Source organism: Lepidochelys olivacea, assembly GCF_965140295.1.
Source record: "Lepidochelys olivacea isolate rLepOli2 genome assembly, chromosome: 19".
NCBI lineage: Eukaryota > Metazoa > Chordata > Testudines > Cheloniidae > Lepidochelys > Lepidochelys olivacea.
In genome coordinates, this window is record NC_140429.1 from 6,535,219 (window position 1) to 6,557,613 (window position 22,395).

The window sequence follows — 22,395 nt, forward strand, 5'->3', positions numbered from 1 at the left end:
GTTAAGAGAGACAGACTAGCCTTTTGTTACATCAGCACTTGTCAGCCAAGCCTGTGAGATTAGATGCTGCTAGAGGATCCTAGTGAAAGGATAAAAGACCTGAATCCGCTCCGAGTACTTCTGAATCCAGGAAGGCTTCAATAGTGAAGGCTCTGGCTTTGGCAGAGAGCTTCACTTCCAAGTTGACTCAGCTTATGGTTGGCAAATCCTCTGATCCAACACCACAGATATTCCCTCCAGAAGACCTGGTTCCAGATAAGGAACACAAAGCTCAAGAGAGACCACTGGAAACAAGCACTTCGATTACGAGGGAAAGGAAGGCCAAATTGAAGCATATCTTAAACGATTCTTAGGACCGTTCTGAGTTCAGTGTGGCTTCAAGATCTAAAGATAAAATGCCAGGTAGGTCTGGGCAGGGGGAAGGGGTGGATCCAAAAGAGATCAGTGGAACCTAGTATGTTGACTACTAAGGTTCCTACTTCTACACTACAGTGTAGATTCATGTGGTTCCACAAGAGAGGACAGTTCGACTATGTCTCTTTTTTCCCAGAACCAAGAAACCAAGTTGGGAGCTTGACTGGGATAGATCTCCAGAGACAGTTTCCCTACCACCTAAGACTCCAGCTGGCTCTCTGAGAAAGACACTCACCATTTTCCATTCTCCAGATCCCAACTTCGTTGGGAGGAGCTAGTTCCGATAACAGCATCCAAGGATCAACAGTTTTCCCTGAAATAGGTCTTTCTTCTGGAGTGGACACCCTGAGACAGTCTATTGCAAGAAGCATATGATTTGATGCCAGAATGGGGTAATTAGCAAGACTGGCACATGCCACCATGGAGGCTTTTGGCACTATTGGCCCACCCCTACTTATCCATACCATATAAGAAGGTCTGACGCTCTGGTTCCAGAGCAGCTTCCAGCTAAGTCTATGAGTCGGAGATGTTCTGATCAGAGATGCTCAGAACCAACAGCTAGAGAAAGCTCTCCTACCTTGGGTACAAGATATGCTTCCTGAGGAGGGAGAAGAAATATCCCCTCCAGTAGATTTTCAACCACAGAACATTAAACCAGAAGGTGATTCATCTCCAGATGGAAATGTAGCGTCCTCTCCTTTGGAAGATGCAATTCAGTTCCACAGATGAGTGGGTATGGATAGTGTTGACTTTAAAATTGCCTTCAGTACCTTAGAAAGAAGCTATCCACTCAGTGTTCAACATTTTGAGTTTGGCTACAAAAATAATGTATCTTCACCAGTAGTAAAGGAACTTGTCAACCAGTAAAAGCTAGAAGGACCAATCCCTCCTCTTCTCAACCAGTTTCAAAAAAAGGCTGACACTAGTGCCAGATCCCATACGAGGGGTTCTCTTGTTTTCATAGTCACTCTCAGACTAACTCACTCGACATGGCAACATACAAAGATCCTTTTTGTTACTTTGGTATTTAAGAGTGTTGCTCCATTTTTCAAGTCCTATTCAAAACCCATTTTAGATTATTATACCGAAATGTTATGGGTTTGTCCATCTCCTCCGTTAAAGTTCATTTAGCAGCAGTAGCAGCTTTCCATGTGCAGATTGATGGCAAATCTGTTTTCAAACACATTAAATTGTTTTAAAGGGTTTATTGAACTTTATAGTCACCATTATAAGATCCAGTTTCTCCAGGAATGTAAACATAGTTATAACTTATGTCTCCTCCATTTTAAACTCTTGTGGGCTTATGCTATTTTCTATAAGGACAAGGTAGTTCTTGGGCTTTACCCCAAAGTACTTCCTAAAGAAATTTCAGATTTTCATATAAATAATTGTATTTATTTACCAGTATTCTTTCCAAAATCTCATGTACATAAGGGAGAACCTAGATCCTGTAGATACAAAAAGAACGCTTTCTTATTTGAATGGCGCTATGAGGTTTTAGGTCCTCCAATCATTTCCTACTCTGGTCACTCTGAGGGTCAATCTATTTCTGCTCAGTTTGTATCTAGGTGAGTGAGGCCTTGTCTACACTACTGGGGTAAGTCAACCTAAGCTACTCCAGCTAGGTAAATAATGTAGCTGGAGTCAACGTAGCTTAGGTCAACCTTACTCTTCTCAGGTAGTCGACTGGAGAGTGCTCTGTGGTTGATTTAGCAGGTCTTCACTAGACCCACTAAATCGACCCCTGCTACATTGATTGCAGCAGCCTCAATTCCTGGAAAGTGAAGACATGACCTTAGACAGTGTATAGAAGGGAGTTATAGAAATTCTTCACTCTCCCCTCCTTTTGTTCTTGTACCCAATTCCACTAGGATGGTTGCTGTTTCTATAGTGTATGTTAGTAATGTCTTCCCTTTATTGAATTAGGTAGAAGGTAGACCTGTCACATGGAGTTCAGCTCACACATTCATGAAACACTGTGTATTAATTTGGCAGCCAGATCTAACACAGTTTGGCAGGGCAGTTTTTCAGTTGTTTAATTAGGGCTCCATTTCCCTCCCTCCCATCTTTAGTGTTCTACTTGCCAAACTATCCGAAGAGTGGGAATGTGCAGAAGACTAAGGAGAAATGAAGGTTGTTTGTATGTAAACAGACCGCCAAACCTTGGTGGGTTTCTGAGGTTTAAGCTAGCTACTGGCTGTTTTTTTATTGTTTCGTTTTGTTAAAGATACAGGCACAGGCTTCTCACTCAGGGTTTTCAAGCCTGACCACAGCTTGCTTAGCTAAGAGTTTTGAAGGGCTGCACACCCCCCAACATCAGTTGACGGAACAATTTGAGCCTGTTGTGTTAAGAGGTATAATCTCATGATTCCTTTGGCTGTCATTTACTTTCACCACTGACAGCTGACATGCTCCCTCTGGTGGATACTGTGATTATCATTCATTTGCTTATCCTGTGGAAGCATTTTATTGTCTCCACCCACCTGCCCTCCTTGCAAACCTAGTGATACATTGGACAACAGCCCAACCTTCACTCAAAAAGAATTGACAGTTGAAGGCATCAGTGGACTGGGCAGCCCTCTAAAGCTTGTAGTTTTCAAGCTTCTGGTCAGTTTCTCACTGGATCTTTTGAGACCCAGGAGTGAGAAACTTGAGACTTCCTAAAGAACAGAATTGCAAAATAATAGTCCCTTATTAATTATGTTGCCCGTAAACCACTGCAGCTTTGCAAAACGAACAAAAACTCTGATATGTAGGGACTATATAAGTACATAGAAGCAGATATATCTTACATGGAACTGTAAGGACGCAAACAAGTATCTCTAATCATATTCCTCTGCAATAGGAAAGGAAGGTTGGGAATGACCGTGGTGCTGAAATGTTAATTACCCGTCATGATCTTCAAAAGTGTGTCTGCTATCTAAAAGTATTAGTCCATTGGTGTAAATAGATTGATTAGGGAAACAATTTATGTATGGGTGATTTCCATAGTCCATTTATTCAATACATATTTTTTTGCAATGTAATTAGTCCTAGTAACCATTTCCATCATTGTACCAATTCTTTTCCCATTTCTTTCCTACTAGGCACAACCTTTATATCCTGTGGAAAAGATGTGATAAAGATCATCCATTACGGTGCAGATTTTTATCCAGTAGAAGTGAATCTTGTGGCACTGCCATTTGGAATGTATACAGCTTGCTTCTACATTACGCTTCCTGCATATGTTGGGTGTTTATATAAAAGATGCTAGGGTTATGGAGGAATGTAAATCTCATTGTAAATAATTGTGTTTGCCAAAACTGGTTTGAGAACATGCTGCTTGAAGCATTTTCCTCTATTCATCTTATAGTGTTGGTATAATCTGATCTTTTTTGGTCTAGTATATGTACTGATTGTAGAATTATAACATGAAAACCAGATTATGATGATTTTCTGAAAGATGCTCTAGTTTAGCCAGAAATTATGGGCTTCACATGGGACTGAGTCAAATTTTATGGCCTGTGTTATGCCGGAGGTTAGAATAAATGATCATAATGGTTTTTACCTTTGAATCTATTAAAAGTAAATTTTCCTTTTATTCAGTCACATTTTTCCATTGGGGTGTGGTTCAGATCAAACACATGCCTCTGTGTTTTACCTATAAGTAATAGAATCCTTGAGATCCAAAAGTCAACTGTACCAAGTGGATTACAGTTTTGATATTACACTACCACCTAGAGGTCCCAGTCAAGGTCAGGACCCCATTATGACATAGTAAAAGTCAGCCCCTGCTTCAGAGTTTGCGGTCATTGTCAATGTTTAATAGATGTGGGAAACTGAGGTGGGAGGAGGAAGTGGTAACAGTAGTAAGAACATGTATTTACAAAGACTAGCAGTCTGCGTCTTTTTCCTATCTGTTGGGATTACTAAAGTGAGTATCTTATTTTACAACTTCACTGTGATAGCTTTTTATATTTGTGAATGCCCCTGCATGAGAGGGGATCTAATCTTCAGTAGTATATGTTCAGTAGGACAAAAGAGTAAGTTACCTAGATAGCTAATTGTGCATCCAGTGAAGTGAGCTGTAGCTCATGAAAGCTTATGCTCAAATAAATGTGTTAGTCTCTAAGGTGCCACAAGTACTCCTTTTCTTTTTGTGGCTCAGTATTGCTTTCTGGATTCAGATAGAATTATGATCCCCTGTTACATATACAAGGTTTTGAGGCCAGCTTGGTTTTTAAGAGTAAGGTTGGGCTCTTATTTGACCACGAAAGCAAATGAGGTTTCTATTTAATACAGAATGTGTGCCATCTGTTTTACAGCAGAGCCAAGGATAGTTGATAATTATAAGGGCAACTCTTCCTTCCTTACCCCTTCCCTTCTTGAACAGTAATACGCTAAATCACGCCCCTGCCTTTCAAAAGAACAAATGGGCATGGGATGATCTGTAAGGTGTTGAGCAGGAATCTGGGAGTGGCATCAGGAGAGGTGAGACACACCAGCTGGGGCACCTTCCTCCCTGGGCCTCTGAACATTGAGTGCCTATTAAGGATTGAAATAGCTCGGTTGGGGGATGCAGGCAAGAAGAGGAAGTACTAATAACGAAAGACTTCTGTAAGCTGTTTGGAGAAGGGGACAGTCGTTTAATACCTTACTCTGTCTTGAGGGAGAGCTGGTTTCAGGGCATAAATCTTGGTAAGACTTGAGCTTCTGAATTTCGCTGATATGTTGTTTAGACTGTAGGCTTACAAAGGCAGAGACCATCTATTTAATGTGGCTGTAGGGTGGCCAAAATCAAAGGTCTCATAGTTCTGAATATAAATACTATCCCTTTTCTCCCTCCTGACACACACACCAGTAATGGAGTTTGCTGCTAACTTTGCTATTCTGACCAAGCCCTTGAAACCTTCCAGTACTACAGCTTGTTAGTGTCTGCTCCTATCTCAAAATGCTCCATTTTGCAAAATGAGCCAGTTCTACTACTCAGATTTGGGAAACCAGAGAGTAATATGAGTGAGCTGGTTTCTTTCATAATGTGGACAGGAACATTCAATCTCATTAACTAACCTAGCCTGTCTTTCAGAAGGGGTCTCTTTGTATGTATGTAAAGAGGACACTGAAGTCTGCTTCCTCACTTGCTTCAGAACCTGGAAGGGAAGTGGTAACTGTCAGCACTGAAATGGAAAGTATGCCTCTTTCCCAGTTAAGCTGCTAGTTCCATTTCTAGCTTTAGAAGCAAACCCAGTAGGAGGTTTTCTCTAAAAATGCACAGGTTTCTACCTTAAATCTCAATGTTTGATGTGCAGTCAGTAATGGTGACCGGGAATCTTTGCAATTACATATAGAACAGAAATTTTTAATGAGTTAAGAATTGTGCTCTTGCGGATGTCTGAATATTCCTTTTCTGTGCATAGCCATCATAAAGGAACATTGGAGGCTGGAAAAGCAGATCCCTTTCACCATCTGGTATTGTCTTGTTTAATGAGTTCACTAATTGTATAAACTGTGTTGCCTCCAGCCAGGACATAGCCGATCCTCTGTCGGATTGTGCAGTATCCCATCGTCTGCACTGTAGCATCGGCAACATCCACAAGTTAGGAGCTGAAATTTAAAAAAAAAAAAAAAAAAAGTGAGGGGGGGAATTATTGGTAAGACAAAAGTCAAAATGAATCAAGGCAAATCTTAGTTTCATTATTGCATAGGTAGGAGCTCGGTTACTTAGTAAGCCTAGTCAGGCTAATACTCAGCAATACGTTAACCATATGATTAACATAAGTTTATAGTTATTCCCAGTAGATAAAGGCCTTGACTGTGAATTTCCTTGCTTTCAAATGTGAGATTTTAAGTTTATCCTCCTGCAATTACTACTCTTGCCTGAAGCCATAATTCATGGAGTCTCTATCCAGTCCAGTGCTAGGTTGGATAGGGATCTGGGATGTAGAGAACAGAAGCCATGGTACAGAGAACAAACTACTGCATTTCCTTCCAGGTGGTACACCTGAACATTTGACACATGTTTGAAATGCTTATAATTTAATTACTGGTGCAATGAAATCTATCACAAGTTGAACGTCTGTCAGAAATAGTCTCAGACTATAGAGGAATGCAGCGTGACAGGGAGACATTTTAAGAGATCAGAAAGCTGAGTCATGTGAGGCCGAAAGGGTGTTGTGGTGGTCAATTGGATAAGAGTCCTCAAAAATAGAGAGAGATTTTAAGTCATTGTATCTGGAAGAGCTTTGCAGAGATTCAGACTGAATGTGTTATGTAGGCAGTTTGTCTTGTTTTAATCTCATTCTAATAAATTTTTAATTAGACTGGTCGGACGTTAGACTGTTGAGAATTTCACACAGATAGTCCTGGAGAGGCTCCTCATTCTTCAGAAATCCATGTACCTTTTATGGCACAGTTTGGACAGGAGCTAGTCAAATCTGCATTGTTCTTTCCTGTTCCATAAGAGTAGAAATGGTCAAAACTTTACTGCATTTCTGTCCATTAGATGGATTTAATCAGCTGGCTAGCTTTTTGGTTTTTATGAGCATGCTGTTTTAATTAGCTACAGATTAGTGTTAGAGGGAAGTTGTATACTGGGGAGTTTCAAGTTATTAGAATAGTCTAATAACACAGGGCAGGAGAGCAGGCTCAAGTCTCCCCAACCATGTTTGTCGGAACATCAGCATTTTCTGTTCTCCCTCTACAGTAGGTGAGAGTCCTAGATTACAGACAGCTCACTGCTGGTGTCATGAGTTGCACTCAGCTATGGGGATTAATCTATGCCCCATAGTCTTTGAGCACAGGGAAGGGTGCATGCTTAGGGGGGTAGGAACTGGGGCAGATTTCGGCTTTGGATCACAGATGCTTGAAAGACCAAAATGCTATTTCTGGGAGGCAGCTGAACCTGCTGTGGTACCACTGGAAGGATGATCTTTTGAGAGATTGCTAAGCGTAAGAGTGTTGGGGATTAGTAATGAAGAGAAAGTAAGGTAACTGCCAGGGTTCTGTTGAGGATTTGTCCCAAAATTCTCTCCTTTCACATTTATTTACACTTAAAGTGCAGTTTTACCTGTTACAAGTGGCACTCAATGTACCTTATCTCCCCAATCATGTGGATGTTGTTTTAGGCTGGAGCTCCTTGGCCACCACTAGCAGATGAAAGGTTGCAGCCAGCATTCCATTAGAAGTCCTGTTTTCAGATTGCCTAGAAAAAAATATTAACCATTATTTCTCTAATCATTGGACGACTTTCTAGCCACAGTCGACTCTTCCCAGCCTGGATTGAAATTGCAGTAATGTTAGAGTTAAAGGGCCATTAAACTGCACCTTTTGTGTATTTTTGACATGGACTATTGGGTTCCCCCTAGCTCTGAAAAGGCCTGTTTTTATTTGTAACTTTACAACCAAGGCTACCACCTAGTGCGCCCCCCTCAAAAATAAAAAAATCCTGTATGTAGCACTCAGTAACCTTTTACAACCCCTGTTCCATCAGTTTACAGCCACCTTACATATACAGCTTGTACACCCCTGGGAAGAGTGAAACAGTTTAATATAAAGCCTGCAGCAACATCGTATGGAGTTCTTCGAGCCCACTAGGGACTTCTGCCTGACCACAACTGGTGAAGGCTCTGACTGAGTTCCCAGGTGTAATTTGTAATAAAATTTTAGGGGGTTCCAGGAACCAGAAGCCCAGTGTTAGAGATCAGCTATATACATTAGCATGTGTCTACTATATATGCTTTGTAGAAGATAAACAAGGGTCTGTATGGTAGGTATGCCCCTCTTCTGGGTTTCTCAGTGAAGTGTTAAAAAAAACACTAGATTGTAAATACATATATACCTATCCCTGAAGGGGGAAAATGCAGTCTGTTTTATAAAAACTATATTTACAGTAAAATTATCCCTACATCTTTCCTATCCTCTGCTGGTTTTTTTAGGTGCTATCTGAGCACCTTACAGCAGGGGTTCTCAAATGGGGTCCGGACCCTTCAGCCTCCATCCCAAACCCTGCTTTGTATCCAGCATTAAAAATGCTGTTAAATATATAAAAAAGTTTTTAATGTATAAGGGGTGGGGGGTTGCACTCAGAGGCTTGCTATATGAAAGGGGTCACCGGTACAAAAGTTTGAGAACTACTGCCTTATACCATTCCTGCCTGTTTTCCACTCCCGATTTTGTGCTGTACCCCTCCTCTTTCCTCGCAAATGAAAGATCCAACAAAAAAAGGGACAGGGTGCTTTATAACACGTTTTCCTAGCCTCAGTCCTCATGTATGATGTGGTTATTTAGTATAAATGGGAGGGCCGTAGGAGGCCAGCTAAAAAATTCCCTGCCTCAAGGGCAGCATGGAGGCAGGATCTAGGGTCAGAGCCAGAAATAAATCCAAAGCAGATGCCAGCACGCTGTAGCTGCGGGAAGGAGATGCAGCCTCTGCCTGTCTGACACCTCCCCCACTCAGGTCCACATACAAATTGGGTCAAAATGTACAGGCCACTGACTTGAGGCAGTGTGGCCTAGTGGGTACAGCTGAAACGCCTGGGTTCTGTGGGCGAGCAGGGGCAAAGGCGTGGCTGGACATTGTGGCGGAGGGGGGCCAGGGAACCCAGGACTCCAGGGCGGGGAGTAGGGTCTAGGGGCTACAGCAGGGGGAATAGGGGACAGAGAGCCAAGACCGCCGAGGTTCCCTCTAGCTCTGCCCCTGACGCCTTCTTTGCGCTGAGGAAGCTGCTGCCCTGCTCCGTGCCTCAGTTTCCCCCTCCGCGCGGGGGCCCGGGGGCGAGGCGATTCGAACACGTGGACCGCCGCGCTCTGCGCCCCCCCGACTCCACCGCCGGGCGCCGGCCCAGGGGGCGGAGCCCGCTCCTCCGCCCCCCCCCCCGGCGGGGCTCTGCCGCTTTAAGGGGCGGGGCCCGCTCGCGCGGTGAGAAAGTTTGGCCGCTCCTCGCCGCCGTCTCTCCCCTGGCGGCCCCGCCCGCCATATTGTCCCCGCCGCCGCAGGCCGACCTACTGCAGCCGGAGCGGCGATGGGTGAGGGGGTGGGAGCGGCTCGGGCCGGGCCGCCCCGCCGCGCGGGCTCGGAGCCCCGGGCTAGCGACACCCGCCCCTCGCTGGGAGGGGGGGTGGTTCGCACGGGGGTCGGGCCGCAGATCCAGAGACCCGCCCCCGAGGAGTCCCCGGGCCCGTCCTGAACCTCCGGTGGCCCCCCCGGGGGGGGGGGGCTCCTGCTCTGCACCCCCCCCCCGCGGCCCTTTCACCGCTTGGCCGACCTCCCCCCCGTGCACGCGCCGCCCCATCGATCTCCCCGGTGGCCGCCCCCCCCCCACCCGCCTGCGTGCCCCACACACCCTCCTCTCCGCTGCGCCCTGCCCCCGTACAACCCCCGGGGCCCGGCACCCCCCACCCCCCTCGGCGGCGCCCCACTTCAGCAGGGCCCTTCTGCTGCAGCAGCGTCGGGCCTGGGCTCTTTCGTGCTGCCGGGGGGCGGGGGGGGGGGAGGGGAAAGCTCTTTTTAAGTAGTTGTTTTTTCTCACCTGGGAGGTGTTTCCTGTGTGTCTTGTCTGCTATCCAGCGTAGCCGTCCCTAGTTTGCTGGAGGGCTGCCTGGAGGGTAGTTAGTGGGGGCCCTCACACCTTAGTTCATTAACAGGCAGCAGGCTTAAAACAAACAAAAGGGAAATTTCAGAGCAGCGGCCCTGTTAGTCTGTATCCGCAAAAAGAACCGGAGGACTTGTGGCACCTTCGAGACTAACCAATTTATTTGAGCCTAAGCTTTCGTGAGCTGCAGCTCACTTCATCGGAAGTGTTTCTTCACACACCCCACAGGCAGCCTGTGGATCTCGGAGGATGTTGCGAAGGCCAAGACTATAACAGGGTTCAGAAAGAACTAGATATGTTCCTGGAGGCTAGCTCCACCAACGGCTATTAGCCAGGATGGGCAGGGATGCAAAACCGTGCTCTGAAGTGTCCCTAGCCTCAGTTTGCCAGAAGCTGGGAATGGGGGCCGGGGGATGGATCACTTGATGATTCCCTGTTCTGGTCATTCCCTCTGGGGCACCTGGCATTGGCCACTGTTGGAAGACAGGACGCTGGGCTGGATGGACCATTGATCTGACCCGCCATGGCCGTGTTTATCTTCTAACTGAGGGGCATGGGTGTTAAGCCTTAACAAAGTTCTAACTGTTAATTGGGATTGAGGTTAAGGGACAATTAAAGACCAATAACACAATAGAGTTTTAAGCAGTCAAGGCTCACAAAAAAACACCCTCCCCTTTTAATGGCTCACGGTGGGTCCAGTAGTATCTTTTATTGGACCACCTACTTCTGTTGGTGAAAGAGACAAGCTTTCAAGCAACCCCGAGCTCTTCTTCAGGTCTTTGAGGATCTGGGCCCCTGTACCTACATTGCCTCATCTGTAAAATAGGGATAACACTGTAGGGGTGCTGTGAAGTTAGTCTTTGATGCTTTGAGATGCTAGAGGAGTATGAAAGTTACCTACCTACTCTGCTCCAAATCCATGTGTGTTATAAATCTTTCCTTTTCAGTTTTAAGGACTGAAGAAATAGTCAAACAGTGAGCAGCAGTCAACCTCTCAGGGCAGTCTCCATACCCTTTGTTGTTATGGCAGGGGGAAGGCGGGGCCCTAACCGAACGTCCTACTGCCGAAATCCTCTTTGTGAAACTGGGGCTACTGGGGGTTCTGGACATTCCACAAGTTCATCGGTCACTGGTGTGCGCTCACGTACCAGGTAAATATGCATCCCCTTTATTCCCTTATGTGCTGTGACAGTTCTTCCTCTATGAAACATGTAGTTTGACAATGAGGCTGGTTCATGTTTTTCCATCCCTTACCCTGGCCGTTTTGTCAGTGATTCGGTAACTTTTTTGTTGGTATGCTGATGTCGGGTTGCAGTAGTCTCGCTGATCCGTGACAACTTCCCTGGAGTATGTTTTTGTCATTAAAGCAAAGAATGGAGATTGGGAAATGTGGGTTCTGATACACCCCAGGACTGCCAAGTGCATGTGATGCTTAGTTACCTGAGAGGAGTGTTCTAAAGGACTTTTAGATTCTGCAGGGTGGGGTGCTATAGACAAAGTTTTGGCTCCAGAGTTCTGCTTGGTGGATCAACCCTATCCAGCAGCATATGGCAGCAGTTGGTTAGTACAGACAGATGCAGTCTGCTTTTCTTTCCCAAATCCTAAACTGGTTGAATGGTAGCAGCTCAGCCTTGGATTATATGCTTTCACTTTCGATCTGACTTCTGTGGGGAAAGCACAGAGGTTTAGGGAAGGAGAGGGGAAGTGGTGCCAAGTGAGACATTGAGGGAAATCAACACTTGGATACCCATGTGATGAGCACTTCATAAATACCTTGAATAGAACATCCTTGACACTGCAGGTGAATATCCCTTAACATACTCCCTGATTGTGGCCGTAGGCTGAGGTGTTTCTTTAGTATTACTCATTTACATAGCAGTTCGTCCCAAGGGGTCCAAGCACCTTATCATCCATATACATACAGCAGTCTTGACGTGCATGTGGCCTCCTTGGAGATAGAGGGCAAGCCCCTGTGATAAGCAGGGGAAAGGCTTGGCAGGGTAAGAATCTTATGCTATAAAGAATGCCATTAGATCTTCAGTGTTCGCATAGAGCCTGTGAGGTCTCTGTCTTCTGGACATCTATATTACAGAAGCTCTGTTTCCAGCAGGAGATCCAAAGGCTGAAGGGCTTAATCAATCCTGTGAGTTTTGGGGCTTCGGAGATTTCAGAGCTCATGCTGCGAATGCTAAGTTATCCCTTCAGTGACACATCTGAGCCTCTGCGTACGTCTGCACTGCAATCAGAGGTGTGACTGCTGCACGTGTCAACACACCTGAGCTAGTTTTGATCTAACTAGCTCCAGTAACAATCGCAGTAAGGCCACAGCAGAACCAGTTACCCCGAGTACGTTCCCCAGGTCCAGTGTGGCGGAGTACAGCCTGGGCAGCCCCCCAAGTTGCCGCAGTTTCATTGCGATTGTTTGAGCTGGCAGGATCAAAGTTAGTATGGCACGGTCACGGGGTCTCAGACTTGGCGCTCTGGCATGCTCTGAGTGAAGTCAGACAGGACTCTAGTGCAGCGTCTTCCCCTCAGGACACACTCTCACCAGGGCAAACCTCCTTGGCTTCAGTGCCTCCTGGGTCTGACCTTGGAGTGTTCAGCACCCCTGTTCACAACATGAGCTCCCCACAGTGAGCCCACCTGGATGGGACAGCTGGGGAAACCTTACATGCCGTCCCAAAGAGGCCATGCACCCCACCTCCGCAGTCAGCAGTGACTCTCAGCTAGCGAGGTGAAACAGAAGGGTTTATTAGTCATCGGAAACACAGTGTAGAACATATCTTGTTAGCACAGTAAGGAGGAACATTCAGCAAAGTCCCTTGTAGGGGGGATCCAGAGCACAGGGCCCCCAGCTGCCCCCAGTCCCAAACCAGGGGATTGACCAGCATGCAGCAGCCCAGCCTCAGTCACCCCCAGCTGTCCCACCTCCATGCTTTGTCTCTTCTCTGAGCAAAGAGGTCACCTGGTGTCCACCTCTCTTTGTTCTCCAGCAGATTTGACTGGCTCCTTGCAGAGGACAGGCTCTGGCCATCAGTTGCAGGTGTCAGCCATTCTGTGTCACACCTGCCCTCTAGGGATCTCTGCAAGAACAACACAGCCTTATCCCATCACCTAGAAACTTGAGTAATACATAGGTGAAACTGAGGCGTGCATACAGTATTCAGAGAAAACATGAAGGACATTCCCATTTTGTCATGGTCACACCTCTGATTGCACTGTAGACTTACCTTTTGTTTAAGGCTTTCAGCCTTCACAGTCTTATATTTTTTAACAGCTTGGATTGAACCCTCCTTTTCCATTCACTTGATTGGAAGCTTTTCTGCTGTCACTATAGCTGTGACTTTTATGGTTCTGTGTTGGGATTTTTAATGGGAGTTTGGCATCTAATGCTCTGAAGCCCCTTTGGAAATCCAAGACCTAATTACTGAGTGTTGTTGCTTAGGAATCATTCGCTGGATGCACCTTGCTTGACTTGCATTTATACCCTTCTCTTTGAGTAAATGGTTGGCAGCTGGAGTTGCTCATGTACACAGGAATACAAACCTGTGATTAAACCTCATGGTTCCTCTGTGGCTTTAAATAGGCTTTGGGAGAATAAGAAATCTCATAATTTATTTTATTTACTTGGATTTTATGGCACCAAATCTTTTGTGCATACACTTTACACTTTATGTAAATAGCAGCGGGAGGCAGAAACACTTGTAAAAGGCCACTCGGTGTCCCTGCTGGGCTGCGTGCATAGGAGCTCTGCTCTCAGACCTTGCTCAAGGTGGGGGATCCCAAATATAGTTCTTGCTGTACAAACCAAGTGCCATGCCTATATCAGGCAAAACGGTATTGGCACATCCAGAGCATGCGGTGCTACTTCTGTACGTTGTCTCGTATCCACGTGCAACAGATGTTTTTTAAGCATTGGCTCTACCAGTTCATTGCAGCCTCTGGGTGTGGCGTTCAGCTTGGGCTCCTCACTTAGGATAAATCCATCCATCCTCTGCAGTCTGAGTGTGTGGGCTGCTGGTGGGCATTAGGCTGAGGAAAAAAAACCCATCTCAGGGGAGTAACTGGTGGGTTTTGGTTTATCTTGGTAGGAGCGGTTCAGGTACAGGCCTCTCCAGCCCTCCTCTGGCAACCCAGACAGTGGTTCCCCTCCGGCATTGTAAGATCCCAGAGCTGCCTGTGGAGAGGAGTGTCTTGTTTGAACTTCAGCTCTTCTTCTGCCATCTCATTGCTCTATTTGTCCACTACATCAATATCTACAAAACCGTGTGGTGGTACCCACCCTCCCACCCTCCGTCACACACATCACTGGTAGGTATCTGGGTATGTGCTGCTGTACTCCTTTAGATCCCTGCCCCCAGTGTACCTCCACTCTCACTCCCATGTGCATGGCTGCTCTCTCCAGATTGCTGAGCACCCAAAACCTATTCCCTCCCCAACAGATATCGCCGTTCCTCCTGCTCTTTGACAGCATCTGGGTAGATGCTCTCTTAGGACAGCACTTCCGTCTAAGAGCCAGCACCCAATGTAGCCCAGCTCTTGCGACAGTGGGATTTTTATAGTGTTGGGCAAAATAGCCCACCTTCCCAGCATCGTGCCACTGTAGGGAGTAGAGGGGTATGTGTTGATTCACTGAGCAGTGATATAACAAGCATTGAAGGGGAAAAAATTGTATTTAAATTGAACATACAAACCCCCTGGCTCCCACCAGCTCTTACGTTGAATTTATCTGTAATGTTAAGAATCATGAGATCTGGCATTCCATCCCAATGCAGACTTCCCTTCTTGGAATAGAGTTGATCCTCTTAAATTTAATCCTTGGTGGAGTGGGGAGAAAGCGAGCAGCATACAGGAGAGGCGATGAGCAGAGGTGGGGATCCAATGTTTTAATAGAAGCCTCTTTCATGACTGGAACAAGCCGTGGCTCCATCTGGCTGATGATGTTCTGGGCTGAGGTGTAGAGCTCTCCCGTGGCTTCAGATGCATCACGCAGGGAATTCTGCACTGTGGCCAGTGCCTGCCTTCGCCCATAATACAAAAGCACGGCTTATTGCAGCTCTAGGTCCCAGCAGGCCCGGCTCCGTCTTTATTTGAGTAGCCTGGCTACACTGCATCCTAGGACTTGGTCTCTATAGGGTTCACCTTTTTTGTGAAAGACTAAATGGCTATAATCAGCTCCACTTCATGCAAACTAGATGTGGCTCTGAGGCCCCAGGTAAATTGTCAAGTGACTTTAATTTGGGCAAAGTTTGGACATCCTGGCACTGTGCACACTTGGCATTCTCCTGATAGTCCAGGAGAAGAGAGGTAGGAGTGGCTCTGTTGCCTGGAGCAAAATGGAAGTGTTTCCTTTTTGTCATTGCAGAACTTTCATCTCATTGACTTCAACGTGCTGACAGTGACGACAATTGTCTTAGCGCGTAGGCTGATCGGTGCCATCGTGAAGGAGGTAAAGCTGCAGGCCAAACTCAGAACTATTCTCTCCTTCCCAACCTTCTCTGACTAGCATCTGTGTTTGCCTTTCTGTATCGTGGATGCATTAGGTAAAAGAATGCGGAGAAGTGAGTTTCAACTCAATAGAGAGCCTTATCAAGCCAAAACACCAGCGTCATTAGTTGTGTGCACTAGCTGTTATTGCTGAAGTGACATCAGTAAAGCAACAGTTTCTGTAGGACCTGCATAATAGTGGCTACAGAGAGATCTGCAGGTACTCTAAGTGCTTAGAGTGCTGTATGTTTTCAAAGGGCTATGCTGACATGAACTGAGTATAGAAGATTCTTAGAATGGAATGATAAATTTAAAAGAAAAAACTAGATGATAGCTAGTACCTGGCAGCTTAAACATAGGGTGAAGTTTGGACATTCTGGAAGCTGAATGTAAAATTGAGTGTCCCTTTTAAACTTCAGCCTTTTCCCTGCCCTGTTCTGAAGGGTTTTGAACTGACTGCAACATAAAACCTAGACGTGGTTTCCTACTGGCAAACTGATTTACAGAGATGTCGCCATCCATTACTCATATGAGTTTCCCTGTATTATGTATATTTGATGGTTACTGAATTCCTAGCATTTCAGTCTGTAGTGGGTTTGCTTTATCCTTTCCTAAAGAATGACGTATGGCTCCTTTCACCTTCCCTTCCCCTTTAGTTACTCCAGCTTCCTGCAGAGAGGAAGCTGAATAACCTAACCGTTTATATTTGCGGATGCATTTGGCTCACTTCAGAGGCTTGCTGCAGTACATTGGATTCTGGGGTTTTTTCTTCCCATTTTGTTCAGGAAAGTAATCTGCTTCTTGCTTGAGCAGCCTTCGAGGCTGCAGGCAGGTGATCCTCCAGGACTAGACAAGACACCACAGGAGCTCGCCGCTCCCCCAGCGGAACAGGAAGTGTATATTAAATCTGTGCCCAGGGTTCAGCTTCTTGATCTTGGAGAGTCCAGATGCAGATTCTGATCTAAGTCAGGCCTCTCTCCTCCAGCTGCAGTCACATGGCACCTGGAGGTCACTCCACCTCCACTACTGTGTGGTGCTGGCTTAGTGGGACCGAGTAGAACTCGTTCACTAGTTACGCTGCTAGTTTCTCCTGTTGGCTTTCCAGAAGGAGATAAGTTGTCTGACTCCTGCCCTGCTCTTTCTCCTCTGCAGGCTTCACAAAGCGGCAAAGTCTCCCTACCGCGCTCCATTTTCCTTGTGATTACTCGGTTTGCAGTCCTCACTGGGACAGGCTGGAGCCTGTGCCGGTCAATAATTCACCTCTTCAGAACCTACTCATTCCTCAATCTCTTGTTCCTGTGTTACCCGTAAGTACCTCTCTTCTCCCGTCTGGGTTTAGATGATGAATTTCTAAAGCTGCCTGTCCAATCAAAGTCTGTTGTTACAATGCCATATGGGGCAAGATGTGGCTTGAAAGTAAATGAGCACTTGACTTCCTTGCCACAGAACTTAACCTTTCACTCTCTTGGTAGATCATAAAGACTATATTAGGTTAGATCTCTTGGGAGCTGGGTATATGTCTTTCCCATTCTACTTGAATGACCTGCCCGGTGAAGGAGTTAACCACAGTTTGCAAATTGCCCAGGGTTTCATAAAAAGACTGTCCACTTTGAGACGTCTCATGCCTTAATTATGAGCAAACCGTATTAATATTGGCCGGCCACCTTTGGCCATGTACATCCAAAACCTACAGTGCGTATTAGGTGGACCTGATTGTGTTGTGTCTCTAGCTTCCATTAGCTATGTGGACAATGTCATGTGGCTGTATCCCTCTAGCTCTCCCATTCTAGAATCTGTGTGTGAAGTGGCTCTCGTGATCAAACACCCTTCACAAGGGGATGTTGGGTGCTAAAGCATCTTCAGTATCATGGGAATGGCAGTCAGACTGGGGGGAGGAACTGGGGGTGATGATGTTACAGCCTTCCTGCCCATGTGCTTTTCCAGGTTCGGCATGTACATTCCTTTTCTCCAGCTGAACTGTGACTTTCGGAAGACGGCCCTCTTCTCCCAAGTGGCTAACATTGGCCCCCGAGAGACAGGGGATGTGAACTCCAGGGGTAAAGACTATCTAACAGTTTTAAAGGAGACCTGGAAGCAGCATACCAGGCAAATGTATGGCATGGAGGCCATGCCCACCCATGCGTGCTGCCTCTCTCCAGACCTGATCCGCAATGAGGTGGAGTATTTGAAGATGGACTTTAACTGGAGGATGAAAGAGGTGCTGGTGAGCTCCATGCTCAGTGCCTATTATGTGGCTTTTGTGCCTGTCTGGTTTGTGAAGGTGAGTGCCAATGCACCCCTATGTGCTCACCGCTCTAGCGTGTGTTTCGTGTAATTCCTCCCACACATGGGACAAGCGAGGCAGTTTTGTTTCAGTCGCTGGCAAAATCGGACGCTGGTCCGGTACGGCCGCGATATGGTTAGTTCTCACCCGATGTATGGAAAGTGGGTACAGTAAGTCTAAGGGCTGGTCTACACACACATTCCTCAGAGACTCCTGTGTGGACAAACTTAAATCAATTTACACCTGGCTTATATGGATTTGCTTAATTCTGAATTGCCTGCGATGTCGTTAGTTTTGTGGAGTAAAAGGGGTCTGAATGTTGAGACGCTTGAAAGAAATAGAAAAGTGTAAATTTAACTCTGTAATACAATACAGAATCCTACTGTGTGTTTCAGCCACTGAACTCTCTGATTACCTTAAGTTACACAAACTTCTATATTCCTGTCATCCATGGCAAAGTGTCATATGCTTGTTCCATCTGTTGGGGTGAAACTCTTTTCCCCCTTGGAGTTACAAAATTTCTTCTTTGGTTATGGCCAAGCCAACTTTTCATGAACTGTAATGTCTAGTTGGGACATATTCAAGACAAGAGTAAGACTGATTTTCTTTTCTTTCCTACCTCTCTTTAGGGAGGGGGTGAATTGTAATAGAGGGGACTCTCCCCCATCTATTTTATTGGATTTTCACAGTAAGTTGTACTGTACAGCAAATGTATTTGGATGAGTATAAAACGAGACTAGAGACTTCAGGGACCTATTGTAATCTGCTATGCCTCCGGCTTCGTGGCTGTCACTTTTGCAAGCCATAGGAATAGAACTCAAAGCCGCCTGCTCTAAGAGTGCAGGCCCCCTACTGTTTGAGCTAAAGCAGAATCATTGTTTGCTTCTAGCAGTATGGGGTCTATGAGCAGTAGTGATTCTCCCAGTGGCATCGAGACAGAGTATTGCAGCATAAGTGTCAGTTGTGGAATTCATGCTCACTCACTGTCCCCCTCGTACGCAGAAGAGTGACTGTTGCCCGAATAGGACCCCTTCTCCCAGCTGGTCGTAGATTTTTGCATCTGAAGTGTTCTCTTGGTTGGCCAATTACTGCTGAATGCAGGGCTGGTACAGCTGCTGCCCTGCTCTGCCTCTGATTTCTCAAGCAGGAATAATTGCTGCTGTGAAAAGGCACCGGTTCGCTTGAGTGCCTCGTGTTCGAACTCTGTTTTCTTGGGTCAGGGTGTCCTAATGCATTTTTACACTGTATTCCTGCCCCCCACAGAATACTCAGTACTACGACAAACGGTGGTCGTGTGAGCTGTTCCTGCTGGTATCCATCAGTACGTCTGTGATTCTGATGCAGCATCTCTTGCCTGCCCGCTACTGCGACCTCCTCCACAAAGCTGCAGCACACCTGGGCTGCTGGCAGAAGGTCGATCCTGCCCTATGCTCCAATGTGCTACAGCATCAGTAAGGACCTCTCCCACTGGCTAGCACTGGTTTGTTCTCTCTTGTATGCTGGCTCTTGTCATGATGGGGTGGGGAAAAAATCTGCCAGGCTGCTATTCACCCTTGGGGAGAGATCTCTCTCTCTAGGTTCAGCAACAGGAAAATGAAACTGGAGTTGCTCCGTGTGGCTGCTAATCAGCCTAATGCTGTATGGGCATGATCTGTCCCATCCACTACCGAACGCAGCAAGCAAACCTCTGGTTTGTTGGTGAGCAGTGACAATGGCTATGAAACACTTAGTTGTAGAGCTCGACGAGCCAAATTCTGTCCTCGCAAATAACCGCAACTTTATGTCTTAGCAAATAGTTAGAAGAGACCTTAGTGACACTCAGGGATTAGGACTGTCAATGGCTGCATTGGTGCAGCCCTCCCGGCTAATAGGGGAATGCCATTAACCCCCCTGCAGAAGCTCTGTTCAGAGCCGCAGCCAGCTGCCATGTGACTGATTTTGTCATTCTGGAGGTGGAACTAAGGGAGTTGGTTTCTCTTGCAGGTGGACCGAAGAATGCATGTGGCCACAGGGGGTGCTGGTGAAACACAGCAAGAACGTGTACAAAGCTGTGGGCCATTACAATGTGGCTGTGCCATCCGACGTGTCTCACTTCCGCTTTCATGTAAGCCGGCGTTGTTTCTCCTTTATTATTAGAATTATTTGTAGCACCATAGCGCCTAGACAGGATCAGGGCCCCATTGCCTGGGGCACTGCACAGACATATAGGCAGTCCCTGCCCCAAAGAACTTAGTCTAAATAAACGAGAGACACAAAGTTGGAAGGCCAGCAGGCACCGAGTGGTGAAGTGACCTCCTCATGATCACACAGCAGGGCAGTGATAGAGCCAGGAATAGCCCCTGGTATGAGTCTTACTCCTGTGCTTCCTCTCTCCCTGTCCCAAGCCTCTCCTGAGCACTAACAATGGGGGAGCTTTCTGAGAAGGACCTCTGTGCACTTGTTCTGGGGAGCAGAGCACCGAAGTTCTTTTCATTTGTGAGCAAGAAGGGAACATGCTGCTAGGTGTCCAGAAGTGAAATCTTAGTGCATTTGCTCATGGAGCATTCATTCCTGATGTGTCCTGTATTTCCTGTGGAGCGTCTGACTCCCATGCAGCACCTTACCCTGGGCTCTTTATCCTCCAGTTCTTTTTCAGCAAACCGCTGAGGATCTTGAACATTTTAATTCTGCTGGAAGGAGCTGTCATCTTCTACCAGCTCTACTCACTGATCTCGTCAGAGAAGTGGCACCAGACCATCTCGCTGGCTCTCATCCTCTTCAGCAATTATTACGCCTTCTTTAAGCTGCTGCGTGACCGGCTGGTACTGGGAAAAGCTTACTCATACTCTGCCAGCAGAGACTCAGAGCAGAAGTTCAATTAAATCGCACTGCTGCTCAGCTTGTATTACAAAATAAAAACCTTAAAAAACAAACAAAAAAAAAACCACAAACAACCTCAGAGCTTTGTATTTTTGTTACCACTGCTTTTTTCTTTGATAACTGATGTAATTAAAAGGAAAAAAATATTTTTGTACTCCCAACAGCTGTTTGTGTGTTTATTTAGCCGCATCAAACAATAAGCCTTCCACATCCTATCTTTACTTAAAGGGCATCTCCACATTAACAAATGACTCTGAACATCCATTCTTGACAGGTGCAAATGTTGTTTATTGTGGGGGAAGAGGATGTTGGGAGGGGTCTGCCTGTGGAGTTGGGGAGGAATGAACAGATCAGTGTGGTCATGTTTAAGAGCTGCTTGTTGGTTGGGAGCAGTCAAGCCAAAGGCCCTGTCTGCAGGAGGAGTTTGTACTGACTCGGTGAAAGTGGTATGGCCCTTTGTGTGGACACGTGGTTTTAGTGCCTTCCTGTGATTTAGCTTAAATCAAAATAAATGCTCACAAAAGGGCGTCGTGCCACTTTAACTTCATCTATTTGGAACCAGATTTGGATCAGTGAAATTTCTTCTCTCTTAGGCCTTGACTACACCATTTGGTTTAAAAATCATATTTAAAAACCAACAAAACCTGCTTTCTTTCACTTTAACTGGCACTCCCTGAGATGATTAGAGTAAGGCTTTGTTTACCCTACAGACGTCTTCTGGCGGAGCTGTGATGGTCAGGAGCGTGAAGAGAAGTGATCCCTGACCCACAGAGCTGGGCTGACAGAAGCCCCTAGTGTAGACACAGCTAGATTGGCAAAACTGCTGTTACATAGATGGCTTGTTTTGCTTGGGCGTATGTGCGGTTTTACTACTGTGGTACAAAGTGCAGCTTTGCTCGCATTGCTGCGGCCACATGGAGTGCTTTGCTACTGTCGCAAACCGGTAAAGGAGTCCTTGTGTAGACACAGCCTTACGGGGAATTAACCCTCTACTTTTCCTGTCTCCCTCTGGGGCTGGGTTTACACTGCATACAAATAGCCTGGCCAGATTTACTCTGTGGGTCTTATGCACATGGCAGCCCTGTGCTCGGGGAGTTTCTGGGGCCACAGCTTCTGCAGTGGGAGGGTTGCAAACACTGCATTCTAAGCCAAAAACTCTGGTATTTTACCAAATGGAAATATTTGGGGTTGTCTTTTTTTTTTTTTTATCCTGTTTTATACTAAACGACCTGACCCTGGCCCTCTGAAAGGAGAGTGGTTTGTGCGGTGGGGAGGTTCTATAAAGGTCCAAAGGCTTTGAACACAAAGAACTGGTGGATCTAGCTCCAGTACCTGCTGGGCTATCCCTGTATTTCTAACTGGCTCATTGCTGTGAGTTTATAGTGTGTGATTCACGCTTCTCAACTTCCTATGTTTGCGCTGGAGCAAGGACAGCTGGTGGGGATGTTGTTTTTGCAGCAGGATAAGTTATTGATTAAAGACATTTTGTAAGTACCCATGATCTGGGGTAATCAGTCATTCAAGCAACTTTCCTACTGTTCGGCAATTTCTAAAAAATAAATCTCTAAACAGCTGCCTTTAAAGTATTCTTTGCAAGGCAAACCATGCGCCAGTGACGACTGGTGTAAACTAAGCTTTGAAACTGCTTCCCCCCCTCCCCCCACCTCCAGTCATTTCCTAGTGACCTACAATGGAAAAATAAATTGCCCTTGTCCTTCCTTTTTTTTAAAAAAACAAGTGTCCCCCTCTCCCTCCAGCTTCCTTCATTTATTTTATTTCCCT

At 46.2% G+C, this 22,395-nt stretch overlaps 1 protein-coding gene and 1 long non-coding RNA gene across 4 annotated transcripts; one reads left to right on the plus strand and one right to left on the minus strand.

The window, feature by feature from the left end:
* Positions 1–4,122: 4,122 nt before the first annotated feature.
* On the minus strand, positions 4,123–10,053 carry LOC311510158. Its single transcript, XR_014709036.1, has 3 exons — positions 9,921–10,053; positions 7,460–7,594; positions 4,123–5,997 (listed from the first exon to the last, which is right to left on the minus strand). It is a non-coding gene; the product is annotated as an uncharacterized lncRNA (long non-coding RNA).
* On the plus strand, positions 9,279–20,745 carry TMEM39B (transmembrane protein 39B). Of its 3 annotated transcripts, none has more exons than XM_084609609.1 (9): positions 9,279–9,417; positions 10,931–11,134; positions 14,075–14,294; positions 15,349–15,432; positions 16,623–16,777; positions 17,415–17,751; positions 19,018–19,205; positions 19,738–19,858; positions 20,379–20,745. In XM_084609609.1, exons 2-9 carry the CDS (start codon positions 11,007–11,009, stop codon positions 20,613–20,615), a joined length of 1,470 nt encoding a protein of 489 aa, XP_084465735.1. In that variant the 5' UTR covers positions 9,279–9,417; positions 10,931–11,006; the 3' UTR covers positions 20,616–20,745. The 3 variants fall into 3 exon arrangements, with proteins under 3 accessions (XP_084465735.1, XP_084465737.1, XP_084465736.1); XM_084609611.1 differs by having other exon boundaries at positions 9,309–9,417; positions 11,014–11,134; XM_084609610.1 differs by lacking the exon at positions 9,279–9,417 and having other exon boundaries at positions 10,876–11,134.
* Positions 20,746–22,395: the final 1,650 nt, after the last annotated feature.

What these genes read in the sequence shown, in the direction of transcription:
- TMEM39B (XM_084609609.1), top strand. Translation starts at nt 11,007, where the DNA reads ATGGCAGGGGGAAGGCGGGGCCCTAACCGAACGTCCTACTGCCGAAAT. An exon ending in GGTGTGCGCTCACGTACCAG is followed by an intron (nt 11,135 to 14,074) that starts GTAAATATGCAT and finishes TTATCTTGGTAG; the next exon opens with GAGCGGTTCAGGTACAGGCC. An exon ending in TCCAATGTGCTACAGCATCA is followed by an intron (nt 19,206 to 19,737) that starts GTAAGGACCTCT and finishes TTTCTCTTGCAG; the next exon opens with GTGGACCGAAGAATGCATGT.